At 30.0% G+C, this 19,805-nt stretch overlaps 2 protein-coding genes across 2 annotated transcripts; both read left to right on the forward strand.

The window, feature by feature from the left end:
• Positions 1-1,118: 1,118 nt before the first annotated feature.
• Positions 1,119-3,014, forward strand: LOC107012634 (probable 2-oxoglutarate-dependent dioxygenase At3g111800). The gene is made up of 3 exons (XM_015212517.2): positions 1,119-1,526; positions 2,076-2,397; positions 2,677-3,014. Exons 1-3 carry the CDS (start codon positions 1,174-1,176, stop codon positions 2,959-2,961), a joined length of 960 nt encoding a protein of 319 aa, XP_015068003.1. The 5' UTR covers positions 1,119-1,173; the 3' UTR covers positions 2,962-3,014.
• Positions 3,015-13,583: 10,569 nt separating this feature from the next.
• Positions 13,584-15,375, forward strand: LOC107012246 (transcription factor TCP14). Its single transcript, XM_015212037.2, has 2 exons — positions 13,584-14,085; positions 14,168-15,375. Exons 1-2 carry the CDS (start codon positions 13,786-13,788, stop codon positions 15,098-15,100), a joined length of 1,233 nt encoding a protein of 410 aa, XP_015067523.1. The 5' UTR covers positions 13,584-13,785; the 3' UTR covers positions 15,101-15,375.
• The last annotated feature ends 4,430 nt before the right edge of the window (positions 15,376-19,805 follow it).

The raw sequence follows: 19,805 nt of genomic DNA on the forward strand, positions 1-19,805 counted from the left end.
AAGTTGAAGCGCCATCCGATTGTCGGATACCTTATCACCCACGTTTCGTAAACTGTCAGCAAGGGTTTTGAGACGAGTGCAATAAGGTTTAACACCATCAAATTGTTCGAGTTTGGTGTTAGTAAACTGCGCATCAAGGTTAAGTGCCCGGGCAGACTTGTTGTTGTGGAAAAAATTTTCTAAACGATTCCATGTATCAATTGCCTTATCATCAGCATCAATAATGGAATTTAAGAGATCGTTAGAAATAGTACCATAAATCCACTGTCGAACAATATCATCAAGTCGGTGCCAGAGAGCTGCATCAGAAGAATTCGGAGCCGGTTTCTCTTTATCAGCATCGGATTCCGTAGCAACCGGAGTAATATGATCAATCACCATATAAGCACGGCAATGGAGTTTGAACAAAGTAGACCAGTTGTTGTATTGGGAACCGTCATATTCAAGAACAACAGGTACGTGGGTCTTGATATTAGTGACAAGAGTAGCGGGATGAATTTTCTGAGATTCGGCCATGGTGGATAGCCGTGTGAGAATAAGAAGATTAGAGAAGAAGAAAAAGCGGAAGAGAGAATTAGGTCAGAAAAGGGAGGAGTATTGCCCAACTCACACCCCAAAAGCTAGGTCTTAGGCCTAACTCACACCCCAAAAGCTAGCTCAAAGGGAGGAGTATTGCCCATGCCTTATAAAGAGTCCACCCATCTCATTAATCACCGATGTGGGACTTTTGTCTTTCTTTAACACCCCACCTCACGCCCAGTGCTTAGCATCTGGTGCGTGGGCAATTTCAATTTTGGGGACCCCAACATCGGGTGAGACGGGCCCTGCTCTGATACCATAAAAGAATGTTTGCCGTGTCATTCTCATTCACTGAATAATTAATATATACAAAAGTGTACAAGCCTAATTTTAGGCAAGAGATAATTACGGAGATTATTATCAATTACATAGATAATAATCAATTACAAAGATAATTGCTAAATATAAAAGATGACAACTAATTAGAATATTTACCAAAAGATATTGTACAATAAATAGATTATTTTCATAATCTATCATTAATCATCAACCAGAAACACACGTATCTACATAAGTACTTAAAAAGCCACCATTTTATTTGTAATCTTGTACTAATAAGATTTTTCTTAGTCATATTGAATGTGGTAAATAAACATGTCTAATTCAGTGATGCCAATAGTTGATCTCTCCCCGTTCTTTTTACGAGATGAAGATGGCCAGAGAAAGGCAAGAGAAGTGATAAACGAAGCATGTAGTCGATATGGCTTCTTCCAAATTATCAATCATGGGGTGCCTTTGGACCTTATGAGCCGCGCCTTAAAACTATCAAAGTCCTTTTTCGAGTGTCCTGTTGAAGAGAAAATGAACTGCTCTCCATTGCCAGGGGCGCCTTTTCCTGCAGGCTATAACCGAAAACCAAATCCATCTTATGAATTTGCAGAGTACTTGGTCATGCTTCACCCTGGATCCACCTTCAATGTTTTTCCTCCCAATCATCCACAGCTCCAGTAAGTTATATATTAGAACGAAACGATTTATAAGTTATATGCATAAAAAGTTTTGACATGATTAGTATTGTTTGATCATATTTACCATGTTATCAATTAATATTTCATTACCTTTTTGGGTGATCTGATTGCGTAAATATTGAACTTAAATACACACTACTAGTTATCTCATTATTTGTTGAGAACCTTCACATCTTTTAAAATTTATGACAGAGCTATCCAGAAAATGAATACTTTATTTATATGACCATATGAGGCAGAACAGAAATGATTAAGGGCTATTTAATTTTAAAATCCCATAGATTTAACAATTTTTATTGGAGTGAATGATTAAGGGCTATTTAATTTTAAATCCCGTATAACAATTTTATATGAGTGAATGATTGCATATTTCTCTATTAATCTAATGTATAGAACACAAATCATCACCTTTGTAGGGCATGAAAAGCTGATCACTTAAAATTTAAAATAAACAGAAAGAAACTTGTCCTTCAAGTTGAACGAATAGCCATTGCATATTAATTTCTAATTGTTTATTCAATGTTTCAGAGAAGTAATGGGAGATTTATTCAATCAATTCGTGAAGATCGGAGCAATTTTAGAAAGCATCCTTAGTGAATCATTGGGTCTGCCTCCAAGTATTCTTCAAGAATTTAACAATGAGAGGAATTCTGATGTATTGACAGCATTGTATTATTTACCAGCAACAGAGAATGAGAAAATGGGAATAAATTCACATAGAGATGTTGGATGTATAACATTTGTGTTACAGGATGAAGTTGGAGGGCTTGAAGTTCAAAAAGATGGTAATTGGATCCCAGTAACCCCCAATAAAGGTGCCCTTGTTGTTAACATTGGTATTGTTCTTCAGGTAAACAAAAATTATACTTGCTACATTATATAAGTATCATTAATATTTAAACCGCCTAAGGGATGTAATGGGATGGATCGGATTACTCTACTCTTAACTAGAGATCTTGAGTTTGAGTCTTGTAATTGCAGACAACCATAACTTGAGGAGTTACACGCGACTAGTATCCTTTATTGGTGGACCCGACTCAAAAACTTTTTCCAACACTCTTAAATTTGAATTAGTCTAACCAGATACTAGATGTTTATTTATTTTATTTTATTTTATTTTTTGTTGAAGGTGCTGACGAATGACAAATACAAGAGTCCAAATCATAGGGCGATGAGACCGAATGGGAGATCAAGAAATTCATTTTCATTCTTCTATAATGTATCAGGGGAAAAATGGCTTGAACCCCTTCCCCATTTCACTAAGCAAATTGATGAGAAACCAAATTATAAGGGATTCATTTACAGTGATTATTTACAAAAACGCAACGAAAATAAACTCAAACGTGCTGCTGGACTTGAAGAAGATCTTGGTTTATCTCATTTTTCACTCACTAGATCAATAGAAAATCATTAAATTTGTGTTTTATCAATCATTGTTCCCCTTCATTTTAAATATAAACTCATGTTAATCTTCTAGCTAGTCTTCCATTTTTGTTTTCTTTTCTATTCTTTACAAGAAAGGAAGAAATCAAGGGAGTAACACATTTGATAGATTTTTGGGCCAAATTATCTCTTAATGGACTAAATTCATACAGCCCAGCAGGGTTGGATTGGACAGGCGTCCAGGTCCATTTCTAATGGATATACCAAAAAAAAAATAGTCATTATTATCGCGGAATTTCAAATTTTACATGTAAACGAGAGAGTAATGAGAGATTCATTAATATCAATGTCTCAATTTATGTGTAAATATGGTTTTGATAGGATGATATGGATTCTTCTACTTTTAATTAGAGATTTTCAATCGATTTTTTCAAAATGACTTTGTATTTTAATGAAAATATTGGACATCATATGAAAACTTAATAAAAGAAAATATCCAATTATGCTTAATAGATTTGTAATCTTTATCAAATTCACTCAGGTCTATAATCTATACATATTTGATAGATACACATATATACATGGTCTAGGCAAAAACCTTTTCATATCAATAGCTTATTACTCGTTGGATACATATTTGAGTTATGCGATACATTTTTAATTTTGATTATATTTATCCATATAAATGTCACATTATATCTAAAAACTATTTTTTATTTTATTTTTGAATGATAAATTTTAAGTCACATATATATTCACGGCTTATTAATCTATGAATCTTAAAATTATTTTTTTTTTACGTTTTTTATTCAATTAAATAATATTGTCATATAAACTAAAAGGTAACATTTACTCTTTACGAAATGAAATAATAGCCAAAAGATTAGCTGGGATTTGTTCTGGTGGCTGGTGGCCCAAAAATAGAAAGGATTATTATTATTATTATTATTATTATTATTATTATTATTATTATTTATTATTATTATTATACGTTTGGGTAATATCGTTTTCTACAAATTTGATGTCAGCATCATATAATAATAATAATAGTAAGCACTCAATTGGCAAGTTGCATTTTCTCTTGACTTTTCTTTAAACAGGATAGGAGCTTTCTCAATCCTTGTGTCTCCTTTCCTTATTCTGATGACGTGTTCTTTTTTTTTTCTTCTAAAAAAAAATAAAAATATGTCAAAATCATATTTTGCTTTTATTATTATCATCTCCATGAGTGTCCATCATTCTTTCCTTAATCATGCAACCGACAATAAAAAAAAAAATTCTCCTCATTTTATCGAGAGTCAGGGAGCGTTTTACTCTTCAACGTGAAATTTTTTCTAAATTTATTATAAGATTACCCGATTTAAAAATTTAATGGAAAAATTTAAGTATATAATTTAATTAATTATCTAAATTTTTTACTTTAACGATCATAGTTCAATTTTCTAACTTATAATTCCTTTCTCTTAAGAATTTAAAAGATATTTTTTTAGTGGGTTCTGTTTAAATAAATAATAGTATTGAATATAAGTATATAATGACAAGTGTAGCTTATTCCGTGAAAGTGTTTTTCTCCATATTTTTGTGCTTGTCGTTGTTTTCTTATGTGTTATATTTTGATTGGTTTATGTGAAGATCGTTTGGATAAGATATTCTTACGTGGTGACTTTTGGAATTTTGGATGAAAACAATAATATACTAAAAGGTAATGAAAAATGACTTCAGTGACCAAAAAATAAAAGAAAATGACTTTGAGTCAATTGATCATTTCTTAGTTATATGATATCCTTTTGGAATCTTATCACAGATTTATATTTGTTAATTATTATCACATGATTCACTTCCAAGACTCTCAGGTTCTTAGCCCTTATTAATTCCCTCCTAATAAATATGTTTTGGTGCCAATAACTTGTAAGATCATACAACTTGTCAAAATTGAATGAATAAAAAGGAAACAAATAAAAGTACATTTTGCTCATTAAACATTTTGAAAATATTTCATCTTAATATCGTGTTTTATTTTACAATATTTTCTTTATTGATCACTTCAAATTCTTCAATTTTCATGTAAAAATCATGTTCTTTCAAAGTATATTTGCCCACTCTATTCAACAATAACTACTATTTATATAATCCTTTTGTCCATGATTATAATTTGTCCACTTTTCTTTTTTAATGATTCTTAGTTACTTGTCATTTTGACAAATTAAGTAAAGACAAATTCTTTTACCTATTATATCATCAATTAGTTATTTGAAAAAGACTTGAAAATCTTAAATTTTTAATTCATACTATATCAATCGTTGTTTTCTTAATATGTATGTCAATTCGAAAGTGAACAAGTAATTAGGGAGAGTGACCACTACCTCCGTTCCATTTTATATGTCATCCATTTCTATAAGTAGCTAGACCACAATACTTGTCAATTTATAAAATTTATTGCATAAACTATCATATTTTGTCTATCATACCCTTGATAGAATAGTTAATTAATCTTGTCATATATTAATAAAGTTAACTTAAAAAAACAATAAATAAACGTAAAATAATAAGTTACATTATTTCTTAATATAAATACAAAATAAAAATGTGATATATAAAATAAAACGAAGAAAGTACTATTTTAGCTCCCGAATAGTCCCTTTTTTCCTCACTGTGATTAGGGGCTAGCAAAAAAGATATAGACTTCACTTTCTGTTTCAGAACTATATAAAAAAAATCCTAATATATGACCAAAGAATATCAACAACTCTTAGTTTTAAAATATTCTTCACTCTTTATAAAAACAAATAGCTAGAGAAATAAATTAAATCACATAATTTTATACGAGATATGGTGTTCATCATATCTCTGACATTTTAATTATAGATATAGTTGAAGATAGAAGTGAAGAGATCTTTAAACAGCTTGGCGCAATGTATATAATAATTATAATAATAGTATATGATAAAAATTAAATAAAGTAAATCCACATAAATAAACAAAAGAGGATCAATGATGATGTATGAGATCAGTTGGTCTGCTCTAAACAAAATTAAATGGGCTGAGTGGGACTTGGACTATGCAGGTTGTGCCTTTTTCCTTTTATTTTGTAAAGCACTAATTTGTTTCCCTGCACCTTTTTTTTTTCTTTTTTTTTTGGGTTTAGCATCAAAAGAATAGATTATACAGGTTTGGACAAACTAATATAACCGTTTTCACTACACCAAATTCAGCACTAAATAGACCCTATACATTTAGTTTTCCTCCCTCCATTTTTAATTATTATATCGCATTTTAAAAAAAATTAATTTAATTGATTTTTAAAATTACATTAAATTACACCAATTCGATATTTTAAGTATAAATCCCTTTTCTCCCTCTCCCCACAATCTAAATAATGAAGAGACATACATAAACTACATATTGATAATTTTTCAAAAATATAATGTTAGAACACAATGGCTTATTCTTTGTTAAAAACATCACAGTAATATCTTATTTACGCAGTATATATTTTTTAATAAAGTAGATTTTATTGAGCACCCTTCAAATCATATAGTTGTGTTATTAATTATAGTAATGATTTTTTAATACGTGTGTACCCAAAATAATAAACTTTAAAAAATATATAATAAAATTATGATTTCTTAAATATTGTTTCAAAACAATATTATTTCAAATATACACACCTCTTAGTTGAGGTAGCAGTTCAATGATTGGTAACTCATCCAACAAGCATTGTGAGGAAGGCCCTCCTCCTCTTATCCTGCTTCCACAGAATGTAAATATTACTATATCTTCTGTCTTTATTTAAGTGTGTGTATTTTTATTTTTCTTTATATTAATAAATTGACAATCCAAATATTTTGCACCATAAATTTAAAATCACTAGATTCAGAAAATACTGTAGTACATTGTACACATTTTTAATTTATTACCTCTAGATTCAAAAATCACTTCTTAAATAATTAAAACAAACAAACAAAAGAAATGTTGAAAACATGAGTAGTTCCTGAAATTGCATAATTGTTATTATTATCTTAAGACAATTTTGTACGTGTGTTTCTGTCGAGGTGAAATATATCGTACGATCGGTGAGACCACAAATAGCAAAAACATATGAAAATGAAATTTGCGAGCCATTACAATTTACCGGAGACAATATCAGGTTTATCTTAACTTATGTTTTTTTACACGATACATAACTTTATATGATAGAAGAAAAAATAATTAATCTGATGTTCATTCATTTTTTGCTTTGTCACAAGACAACTGTCCAAGTATTCCATTTCAACATCGATTTTACCTATTTTTTGAAGGCCGAATTCAGAGTTCTCTTATTTCGTAGGATGAAATACAAAGGTTATGGTGTGAGAAAAAACAACATTGACAAGAGGTCCACAAATTGGCTTCACGTGATCATAATATGTTGTAAAAAATTACTGCTAGTAGTACTATTTCTGCATGCATTTCAATCTACATTTTTTATAATATATATAGTAAGTAAAATATATATTATGGACCCCTATAATATATTTTGATATGTCATTTTAGTTCCTTCACCCACCCACATAATTCCATCCCTACAAAATACAATTGTTACTCTCTTTACTTGGTGGGCAGCTTGTGTTGGTTTTAGATCAAACACAATTAGCTTTACATGCTTAATGTTGCACTTCCTCCTGCCTCTGAAACATGTCATGAGATCAACTTGATTACTATATTATTTGCCACTTCTACTTGTAGAGGCTAACGTCACCCAATTTCTGAGTGATCGATGTTGACAACTTATATATACTAATATTTATATATTCAAACTCTGGAAGGATCAATATTTATAAATTGCCTTACTTCACATATCATGTAACCTCTTTGCACACTATATAAAAAGGGAAGGACAGTCCGGTTCAGTAAAGCTCCTGCTATGCGTAGGGTCTAGAGCAGTTGGGGAGCCAGGAATTTAACAAAGGATGTCCAGAAATAACACTTATTATGTTAAGGGTGTTCAAAATATATTATTTAATTATTTCGTATATCATTCTACTTAGGTCTAGAGAAAGGCCCGATCATAAGGACCTATGGTAGGCAAACTTACTTGCATTTCAGCGAGATGATCAAAATGACTAAAGTTTATTCACTCAAATTTGAACATGTTAACTAGACGGATCATATTCTCGTGAACTAATTTAGTCACCGTAATAACACATAGGATGACTAAATTGTCCTTGTCTGGTAATAGATGTTATGCCACTTTGACGTGCACTACAACAAAAATAACTTTTAACGGCAATAAATATTGACATTAATAAAGAATGTAAACGTCTTTATCGGTATGAGTGATATATTATCAGAGTCAATATCGCTAAAGATTTTACAGACATATAAAAAGTGCTAATTACCGTTAAAAATATATATTTAACGTTAAAAATATATATTTAACGGCAAGTAAAAATTAATTATCGATGTAGTGATTCCGCTATTGCTAGATCAGTACAACACATATCCTATGTACATAAATTTCGTGATAGACATAGACTATAAACAAATATATGTAACTATAGATCATTCAACGTACGAAATAATTTTATAATCAGACCTTGCTATATTATATTCCTGTTTCATTTTTTTTTCCAAGTAAAATGGACTGTCATCATCATGGACTATAGAAAAAAATTTCTCTAATTCATTTCTCAATTAGTAGTCTCCTTTTTTGAATCTTGGCACCAAATTCATAACTAGCAATATAATATGGTCAAATAATGAAAATACTAAAGTCCCAATATTCATACTATTGACAGTTTGACTCCGTAAGAAGTTGAAATTTAAAATAAATTTACAAAAGTCAAACTTCTTTTAGGGGAATTCCTCTATAATTTGAAAAAACTAATTAAGAATTTAAAGGAAATACTATTATTAATTTGTTTTGTAGTATCATATCAATGGGAACAGAGGAAAAAGAGTTAAGAGTTGGAATGGATATGTGATAATAAGTTGGAATGGATCTAAAAATAATAAATGCAATCCAACACATTCATCAAACAAGAGTTGACAGTTTAACATACATAAATTGATTGATACAGACTGGCTCTTATTACTTGTCTTTTTTTCTTTTTTGCTTTCCAGTTTATTTATTTTATAATTCGTGTTAATCCGTATCTAACAGGGATTATCGAATTGACATGATGTTATTTAGATATAAATTAATTTCTTATTTTCAAGAAGTAAATAAATGGTTAGACTGGATTAGAATCGCACAAAAAAGTGAAGTTTCATGAAGGGGTGAAAAAAAATGTTTAGATGGTTTGAGAATTGCTTAAATAATATTGTGCATTTAACATAAATTAATTCTAAGCTCTTAGATAGTCTATTTGAAACAATTTTGTATATTTTCTTTCATAAAAAAAAAGGATATTTTCTTCCATAGTTTCTTTTGTAGGTTAGAATCTATCAGGAAAATATTTTTTTTTATTTCTTATAAAAAGTGATGTAATCTTTTATTTTCATTTAAATTATTGCAATGAATAATATTGTGAGTTTATCTTTACTCTCTAATTATTTTTCTTCTCTAGTTTAGTTGATTCTTTCTAACACTAAGCACCACCCTAGAGTCACCATATATCAATGTACGTACACGTACTTCATGCTATTCAATAATTTGAATAACATACTTAACACATGATAATATGGTTTAGTTATTGCTAATTGGTAGCGTTAATTATTGACTCAACAAACAGCAAAACTTTTCAGACTTCGACTTCTGTTGGATTTTAGGTCTTTTTCTTCAAAAAAAAAATCACCTTACTTAAATGTATACAGTTAGGAAATTAGACGGAAATAATACACTACAAGAAATTGATAACTAATGAGAAATGTTATTATATATGCTCACTTTGTCCTGTAATACATGTATAAATCAGTTCTAAAAAAAATACCTTTCTATATTTAGCACTTTTTTTAACTCTAAATTTTTCATTTTACCATTAATAAGATAATTTATAGCCACATAAATATATATATAGCTACGTTTCTTTAAGGGGAACCTTTACATATAGTTACTCAAAAGTAGCTTAATTATGCTTCATAGCTATAGTTTACTAATTACGGTTTGTAGCTACATGTTACTGGGAAGAGAATGACGAGTGAGATTAGAAGAGGCAGGAGAGATAGGCGAGCGAGAAAGGACAGATAAGTAAGTTTTAAATTGTAATTAACGCAAACTGTAGATATGTTTAGTTAATTAATTAATATTATATTTACTTAATCGCATAATTTTTTCTTTCTTTGATATCATAATATTTTTAAAAAAAAAATTATTTTAAACTTTATGTCAAATCAAACACGTCCTTATTTATAAATAAAAGGACATACGGAATCGTACCTGACATTATCATATAAATATATATAATATATGCATATACTTTTATTTATCTCAATATAGCATATATATCAATTAGTAGCACTCTACTAAGCTAAGGTTAGATCAAAATAAAGAAAGATCGATTTTATTTAGACCTTATTCGGCAAAAATTGACTTGTAGAGAGGTCCCTTGCTGGGACTTCGGAGAAAAAAGTAGAATGAAAAATGTGTATATAATATAATACCAAGTATGTCAACAACGTACAGACTGAATTTACTTCCTAATTATTAAAAAAATGCTTTACTTATATATAAAAATAACTATAACTATAAATTCGGGCAGAGTCAGGATTAAGAGTTTGAGATTCTAAATTTTAAGATACAAGAGAAAAATATTGCAAAACACAATTTAATTTGTTTACTTAAAAAAAGAACTTTCGTTGATAGTGAGATTCGAAATCCACGACTCTAGCGTGAAAAACATTTCTACGACCCCTTCCTCACTACTGACCCATCAATTAGCTTTGTTAGGTGGTTCACGTGTTAATGTATATATAATCTTCTAATGAAAATATAAGATCTAATTCATCTGGATCCATGAACCCAGCCTTGCTCCGCTTCCAATTATAATATAGAGGGTGCTTACCTTGGTATTGTTAAACAAACTTTTGAAAGATGCATCTCTCCATAGCTGCCAGTCTTGCACCCATACCAATCTTCATACTATAAAGTTCAAAAGTTATTTTCTTTTATATATATATATATATATATACTTTCTTATTTTCTTGTAGAAGAATGCATTTCATTTTTTTGAAAGCTATCAATTACTCATGCATGTTTGCATAAATAATTTCTTTTAATTGACTTTTAAATGATCTAATCATGTAAAATCTTTTAACATCTCCATCTATTTTATATATATATATATATATATATATATATATATATGAAAAATATATGCCCACCCAAAAAGGTGCGTGTATATATATAGTACATACAATAAAATAGATGAAGTAGGGTGTCACCATGCTAATTAAAGCACCGGCAATACATATATAACACTAAACCGACCCACCTTTAGTTATCATTCTTCTTCTCTCGCCGTAAAAATTGGCTCATCTATCCGCTTCTATTCAGAGAAAAATCTCATTAATGTCATTATTTCTTTAAGTAAAATAATATAAATAAAATTTCTCTTAAAATTTAATGTATATTTGATCATTTTATTTTTAAAAAATAATTTAGTTAATAAAGTATAATGAGTCTTTGCTCAAACGATAATGATTAGAACTGTCAATATAGGCTAGACTCATTGGGCCGGCCTGGCCTTACCCGTGATCTGANCCATCTATTTTATATATATATATATATATATATATATATATATATGAAAAATATATGCCCACCCAAAAAGGTGCGTGTATATATATAGTACATACAATAAAATAGATGAAGTAGGGTGTCACCATGCTAATTAAAGCACCGGCAATACATATATAACACTAAACCGACCCACCTTTAGTTATCATTCTTCTTCTCTCGCCGTAAAAATTGGCTCATCTATCCGCTTCTATTCAGAGAAAAATCTCATTAATGTCATTATTTCTTTAAGTAAAATAATATAAATAAAATTTCTCTTAAAATTTAATGTATATTTGATCATTTTATTTTTAAAAAATAATTTAGTTAATAAAGTATAATGAGTCTTTGCTCAAACGATAATGATTAGAACTGTCAATATAGGCTAGACTCATTGGGCCGGCCTGGCCTTACCCGTGATCTGATAGGGTTGGGTTACGATTTTTGGAGTTCATCTAAGAAATTTTTTTTTACCCGGCCTGAATAAGTGTATCAATTTGTGGGGTTTGAGAAATATGGACAGAACCAGCCCGTGGGCTAAGCAAAAAATTAATTAAAAATTAAAAATAAAATAAAGCATTAAAAATATCAAGAACTTAAACTCAAAGTCTGTTTAAAGTTTGAAATATTAGAATTTAAATACAAATTATGTTTATAAGTAAAACAATTAGGTTAATATTTCTATTTAGCTATTTATGTTTTTACTTGAAATCAAACTTAATAAAAATATTGTAAAGATAATTTTATTTGTAGATTTGATTAAGAAGCAGTAACACTAACACTATGTAATATTGTCTTGTCGATATTTATGATAATATTTTTAAAATATAATTTAATTTAAAAAATTAAAAAAATATAATTTTAAGAAAATGGGCTGGCACGGACAATCCGTAGTCCCCGTATTTGTGGGCTAAGCCGATCTATTTCTGGCCACAAAAAAATGTGCTAGTCTGACCTCACCGTAAAATTTTAAAGTTTGTATGAATTAGCCCAAATAGGATGGATCAGTCCATATTGACAATTCTAATAGTGATATAAATGAACCAAACTTTCACGGAAGAATATAAATACGCTTTTATTCTCAAATTCAATGAAATATTTGAACATTTCTCTTTTGTAATAGAAGAAATAATATGAATATACTGTAGGAGGAGAGTAGGTAGCATAGGATTATGTCCAAAGAGCCATAGACAGAGATGAAAAAGGAGGGAAAATAATTGGAGGAATCCCAAAGAAGGTAAAGGTTGAGAACAAAGGCAAAGAGCCAAAGGTGAATGGAAATGATTACATGAATGAAGTAATGGACCCTATGTTACCTTTGATTGATAAAATCTTCCCTTTACAAAACTTCTCCATTTTTATTTTCAAAAAATTATAAATAAACAAATATTCATTAATATAACTTTTAAATTAAAAATAACCAATCGATATTATAATTTAGAGTAAATTTATCCGACTATTTCCATAAACATTAAACATAAATTGACTCTTGGGAATGGACCCCACCTTTGGCCACCATTGTCTTTATGGATTGAATGATGTAAAGAGCACCTCACGTGGAGTCTGAACCAAAGGCTCTGTCCAACCACAATTAAAAGTATTTTCTCCAAAAATCAAAATAAAATTCAGCAATATATACAATTATTATTTTCCAGTCATATTTGTCAAAAAGGCAAATTAAAAAAGTAAGCCTTGAACAAAAGCAAATAATTTCCTTTTTCTCCTTTTGTTCATTTTTTTCTTCACAATGTTTAAAGCTTTATAATTCCCACTCATTATCGTTGATGCTTAAAGCTTTTCTATCCCTCTTTCACCTCTTATCCGAACCAACACATGTTACACGTCAAATGCCTAAAGAAAATTCCATACAATCATCTACACTCGAAAGAGACATATTAATCCCAGCTAATACAAATACCAATTTTATTTATTTTTTATTTAAAATGATAAAAGGGAACATTTTGTTTCATTTCATTCATTCAAAGAGAGAGAAAGAAACATAAACAGACCCACAAAGAATTAAATATAGTGTCTTGTCACTATTTTCTCATAAAAAAGAACTTGGTCTATTGAGGAAAAAAAAAGAGAAAAGAGAAAGAAGGGGCTCATATTTTTATTTTTTTTTAAGAGCGAGTTTTTAGTCATTACTACTTTGTGAACATGGATGGAGGAGGTGATGATCATCTCCACCAACACCATCACCAACACAATCACCGCCCTATCGCGACTTTTCCGTTCCAATTACTTGAGAAAAAAGAAGACGAAGCTTGTTCCAGTTCATCCAACGCTGCAGCTGCTTATACTACTTCTCTTGCTATTTCAAACACAGATAATACTCATACAAACCCTAATAATACACCTCGATCAACAATTTCAACTCTTCAAATCTCAGCTTCTGGTGCCGATACATCTAAAAAGCCGCCCCCAAAACGAACCTCCACCAAAGACCGTCATACTAAGGTTTGTTATACTTTCTTCTCATCTAAAAGCTTAAACGAACAAAATATTGAACTAATTACTTATTTATATTTTGTGTCGATAGGTTGATGGTCGTGGCAGACGTATCCGCATGCCTGCGCTTTGTGCGGCTAGGGTTTTTCAGCTCACACGAGAACTGGGTCATAAATCCGATGGCGAAACAATAGAGTGGCTACTTCAACAAGCGGAACCAGCAGTAATCGCCGCTACAGGAACTGGTACAATCCCAGCAAACTTCACGTCGCTTAATATTTCACTACGTAGCTCAGGCTCCAGCATGTCAGTACCTTCACAGCTACGATCTTCATATTTCAATCCGAATTTTTCTCTCTCACAACGACGAGGGCTATTTCCTCCGGGAATTGGATTGTCGACTGATACTTCAGCTACTACGTTGTTGAATTTTCAGTCGGCGAATTTAAGCTCTAATATACAGTTACAAACAAAGCCTGAATTGCGTGACAATTCAATCGATTTAACGGAGTCGAGTCCGGCGGAGGATAATTTAAGTAGGAAACGAAGGTCAGATTTAGATTTGGAACAGCAGCAGCATCAACAACAACAACAGCAAATGGGAAGCTATTTGCTACAGTCGAGTACTGGTACGATGCCAACAAGTCATTCTTCAATTCCGGCTAATTTTTGGATGGTGACGAATCCGATTCCTAGTAACCAAGTTATTGGAGGCGATCCGATTTGGCCGTTTCAATCCGTAAGCAATTCTGGTGCTTTGTATAGAGGCACAATGCCAAGTGGATTGCAATTTATGAATTTTCCCACTTCAGTTGCGCTTTTGCCTAGTCAACAACTAGGCGGCGGCAGTAGCGGTGGCGGCGGTGGTAATAATGGATTGGGAGAAGGTCAATTAGGCATGTTTGCCGGACTAAATCCATATAGAGGTGGTGGCGGTGTATCGGAATCTCAGGCGAGTGGGTCCCATTCGCATCACGGCGGTGGAACAGATGATCGGCACGATACCACGAGCCATCATTCATAGCTTATAGACTGTTGATTGAATTGATCATCAAATTCATCCATTCTTTCCCAACTTGTGTTTTGTAAGTTTGGATGTTTAAAGTTCCTTATTTTTTCTTCTTACTTTTTTTTTGTTGTTAAATTTGTTCTGAACATTCTTTTTTTCTTTCTTCACCTTTTTTATTGTGTGATTAATTTGCCTTACGAGTTTGAAGAGGGCACAGTTTTAACAAAAGAAAGAATATTTGATGAGTGATCTGTCAAAATTTCTCTAAATTGTTTTCCAATTATAGAGTAGTTTGCTATTCGTCATCATTGATTGTTCTTTTTTATCTTTCTTCTAAAGTTACATGTACAAACATTATTAAGTTAATTTGTTCTAGATATGGATTATGTCATGTCATAAGCATTTAGCCACTCGCAAATTAACAACTACAGTAGTAAAAAATTTTCACTTGTTCAGTTCAAAACTTTAAATTATGGAATTCCAAAGTCTCAATTAACTTTTTAACTCGAGAAATCTTAGTAGCTGATTGATTTGTTATATGAAATTTCATTATATAGGTTATAGTTCGATTTCCTATTTTATAATTTATTTCCCTATCCACAAATATAGTTTTTTCCATTATTACTCCATGCTCTTATCATAAAAAATATGAGTTTAATTTCTATTGACAGTGCAAAATACTTTTCACCCTATCGGGTATATAGCAATTCTTTTATAATTTAAAGGAGGTAGTATAAGGTGTTGCCACTGTTTATGATTTTGAGTCATGTAAATAAATTATGTTCATTGATTTTGTATCATTAAATTGCATTATCAAGTCATATTAAAAGATGATATTATAAGCATAATTGGTAACCTTAAAAAGCGGAGAACAATCTTCTATTATAAAATCATGTAACACAATCTTTATAAACATATAACGTGAACTCTTAAACATGTTATTGAGAAGGTTTTTTACTTGATATGATAAGTTAAATGTAATATTATTTTTTTGCATTATTAATGTAACTTAACTAATAATAACAGTTAAGAGCTTAAATTTATAACTTAATTCTATTAAAATTTATTTGTATTTATGTATCTTAACTTAATTATTTTTATTTTTTTATTATAATTACTATATAACTTAAACTCACAAATGAATTACTCTCTCTTTCAAAGAATTACCAACTTTTTTTTTAATTTGTTTTCAAAAAGGGATTTAATTCTTTTTTTTTAACACTTTAATATTAACTTTTCGCGTGACATCTTTTAAATCACGAAATTAAAGGATATTTCTATATATTTAATATAATTTAATATATGACCATAAAATTGAAAAACTTTCTTTTATTTTTAGAAACTCCATATTAAATCAAATCAAATCATGTCATTATTTTTTTAAACTAAGAAAATGTCGTTGTACCGATCACTCATAAATTCTCGACAAGGCCTATGACTTGAAGCCTATACATAACGCTAGTCGCTAGGTAAGTATAGTCTTGCTACCCCTTTAATGTTGGAGAAGTATTTGTGGCAAGAAATTTTTGTATTCCAATCAATCACTATGCTTTCATAACAAACAACAAAGTATGATTAAAAGATTTTTCTCATTTCTAGTTTTTTAAAATTAGAAATAAAAAATAAAAAGTAAAAGTAGTTTGAGCGATATGGGCCGAGATTGGTGGGGGCCCATACCTTATCAGGTCCAGATGTTGGCTCAGGTGGTGAGGCCCACATGTTGGTCATCTCCTAAACCAATGTACGATTGGTTATCACTGACAAACAGGTGGATCATTCCTCCTAAATGCTGTTCCGTTTCAATTTGTTTGACGCATCTTAATTTAACAAGAAACTTAACAAAAAATAAAGCAACTCTTAATTTATAATTTTAAATTAATGATATGTAAAATATGTCAAAATACTCTTTAAAAAGAATCATTCAATTTGAAATAGACTAAAAATGAAAATAGATCAAATAAATTAAAACAGACAAACGAATAAATAATACCAATAGTGAGCCTTGCTGGCCTGGAACCATAAAGATCGGTGGGTTTAAATGACCCTACTGGACTTGGCCCACCCCTCCAATGATCTGGACCGTTCATGCTTTAGTGGGCCCTCTGTTAATGGGCTCAGCTGAATGATTAGTTTGAGAGAAATGTGTATCGAGTATTAAAGATGAGTTTCTTGCATCACCATGTTGTATCAATGTCTCCCATCATAGATCACAACACTTCACCCTCAAGCTTTTGTTCAAAATATATATAGTTATATAAGTAGATTTTGAAAAAAAAAGAAAAGGTATTCAATAGCAGTTTAAACTTTCATAAGAAAAACAGGTATTCCGTAGCAATTTAAACTTGTATATCATTTTGTATGCATTGGGTAAACCTCATGTTGTTGTAAGAGTCTGTACACCACACAAAGAAAGGTAAAATATTATTGAATATTATTATGTACATAGAAGTGTGAATATTCACTATTCAGTTAGTACCGTAAAGAAATTAAAGTTAAAACTGTGAAAAGAAGTCTGGATAAAAAGTTGATGTTCAAAGGGATAATACAGTAATATATCACGTCCCATTCCATCATATGATGAGAGTCATTATATTGTGAATCAAATGAATACAGGAAATTGTACTGCGCCTAGACTTTGTTGGACAACTATCCTCTCTACTTTACTAAAATGATTTGCTGCTAATAATCTCAATTTAAAGGTAACAATTACTTTTATCAAAACATATAATAGTTGAATAAAGATGAATTTTAACTTATTTTAGTAGTTAGAGTATAATCAACACTATTTTTTTTCGAATAACAATGTTGTTCAGACAAGCTCATTGATTAATTTCACTAGATATATAATGATTGTTATATTATACCCATCACAAGTACTTGGTAACTAGATCTGGCCACAATTTCCAAAATACCTAGTATCGAACATAATTTTGTGTGAATTATAATTCCTATCCAAAAACAAAATACTGATTTTATTGCATTACTTTTGTAATTTTAGCAGCAGAATTTTTTTTTTATGTATAAAAAAGTATAAATGGTAAAAAGTTTCCCTTACAGCTACGTATTTCCTCTGGTACGTGCATATTCTGTTATTTCACAAAGGTCTGTGTATTATTAAATCAGTTGCCTTTTCAAATGTGAAATAAATGATAAAAGCCAAAGTCTCTTCTTTTGGCTGTTGAATGAATCCAAAAGTATGTGGTGGACCTTCAAACCACTAAAGAGTTTTGTAACAGTTGGCATCTTCAACCTTAACTTTTTAGGGGGAAAAAACTTATCTGTCCATTGTTGGAGAAAATTAAAACTATATATATATGATTCGTTTTAAGTACAGACTGCGTGAAAAACTCATACCGCGTTAGCTAAAACAATAAGCTCAGTGTAATTCTGAGATCTGAAAAAGGTACAATATATGTTGATCTAATCACAAATATTTACTACTATCGTCGAAAACTCCACTTTTTGTCTTATGCTTGATTTTAACTTGAAATGAGAGTTTAAAAAAAGTAAAAAATATATTTGAATCTCGTGACTTTAAACATATCGTATACAATCAAATTGAAGGTACAAACTAAAACTTCCAATAATACAGATAGTAGTATAGATTGGCATTATAGCAAGTAGTCTAGGCTGTGAAAGGGGGCAAGAACTGGAAATTTTCAGTTAGGTGAAATTATATGTCTGTGGCTGTGAGGGGTAATAATTTGGTTTGTCACTGCTTCCATAATATCAATATAGAAAAAAAATAATAGCACATGGGTTGAAACCATAAGGTACAACAAAGTGGTCCCTTGAAAGAAAATCTTGTAACCCCTTTGAATAGTATAGATTTAGACCATCTAAAATTGAACCAAACATCCAGCCATTGTCTTCTTTTTGGAATTAATTAGCTTATAATCCAGCAAGTTTGGCAAACCAAATTGGTGGGGGAGATTGATTTAAAGTTTGCTAATTACACATAAATGTTGCTAAATTTGGCCCTATGATCTTCTATTCTTACATGATTTCTGACTTTCCCAATATATTTAAATGATGTTGACAGCAAGCTCACTTACTTTTGGTATTTTGATAGTAGCTTTTTTGTTTTTTAAGTGATTTGGCCTCTCTCTCTTGCACACAAAAATAGAAAAGAAAATGAGGGTGTATCCCTAAGTAATTTTATGATTTATTTGAGATATAATTCAGATGGTTACTCAACCATGATTTATTTCTTCATAAAAGTCACATAATTTTAGTTTGTAATTTAAAAGTTATTTAATTATAAATTATTTAATAGAAAATTATTTAATTTCACTTAACTATAAGATATTATGTTTTTACTTACAAAGCTACTGATCCTTTACTTTACTTTTTTCACCAAAATTAAAGAAACGCATAAGATAATAATTTGGGAGGAAAAGGTAAAATAAAAGGGGTCACTGCTAGATTTTTAATGGGACGGATAAAATAGGTGGGCGTTAAATGGTTTAAATGAATATTTATTTAATTCTTAATATTTTGGTTTTGATAAAATTTTATATTAATAAATATTAATTAAAAAATAATTAAATAGATTGAGTAATTTTGTATATAAATATTTATAGTTGAATTACTTTTGAGTTAAAAATCAAAATTGAATGATTTTATGAAAAAAGAGATCATAGTTGAGTGACTTTTTTAGAAAAAAAATCATAATTGAGTGACTTAGTTAAAAAATTAAAATTGAATTAGAGGGTTTACA

This window comes from Solanum pennellii, chromosome 3 (assembly GCF_001406875.1).
Source record: "Solanum pennellii chromosome 3, SPENNV200".
NCBI lineage: Eukaryota > Viridiplantae > Streptophyta > Magnoliopsida > Solanales > Solanaceae > Solanum > Solanum pennellii.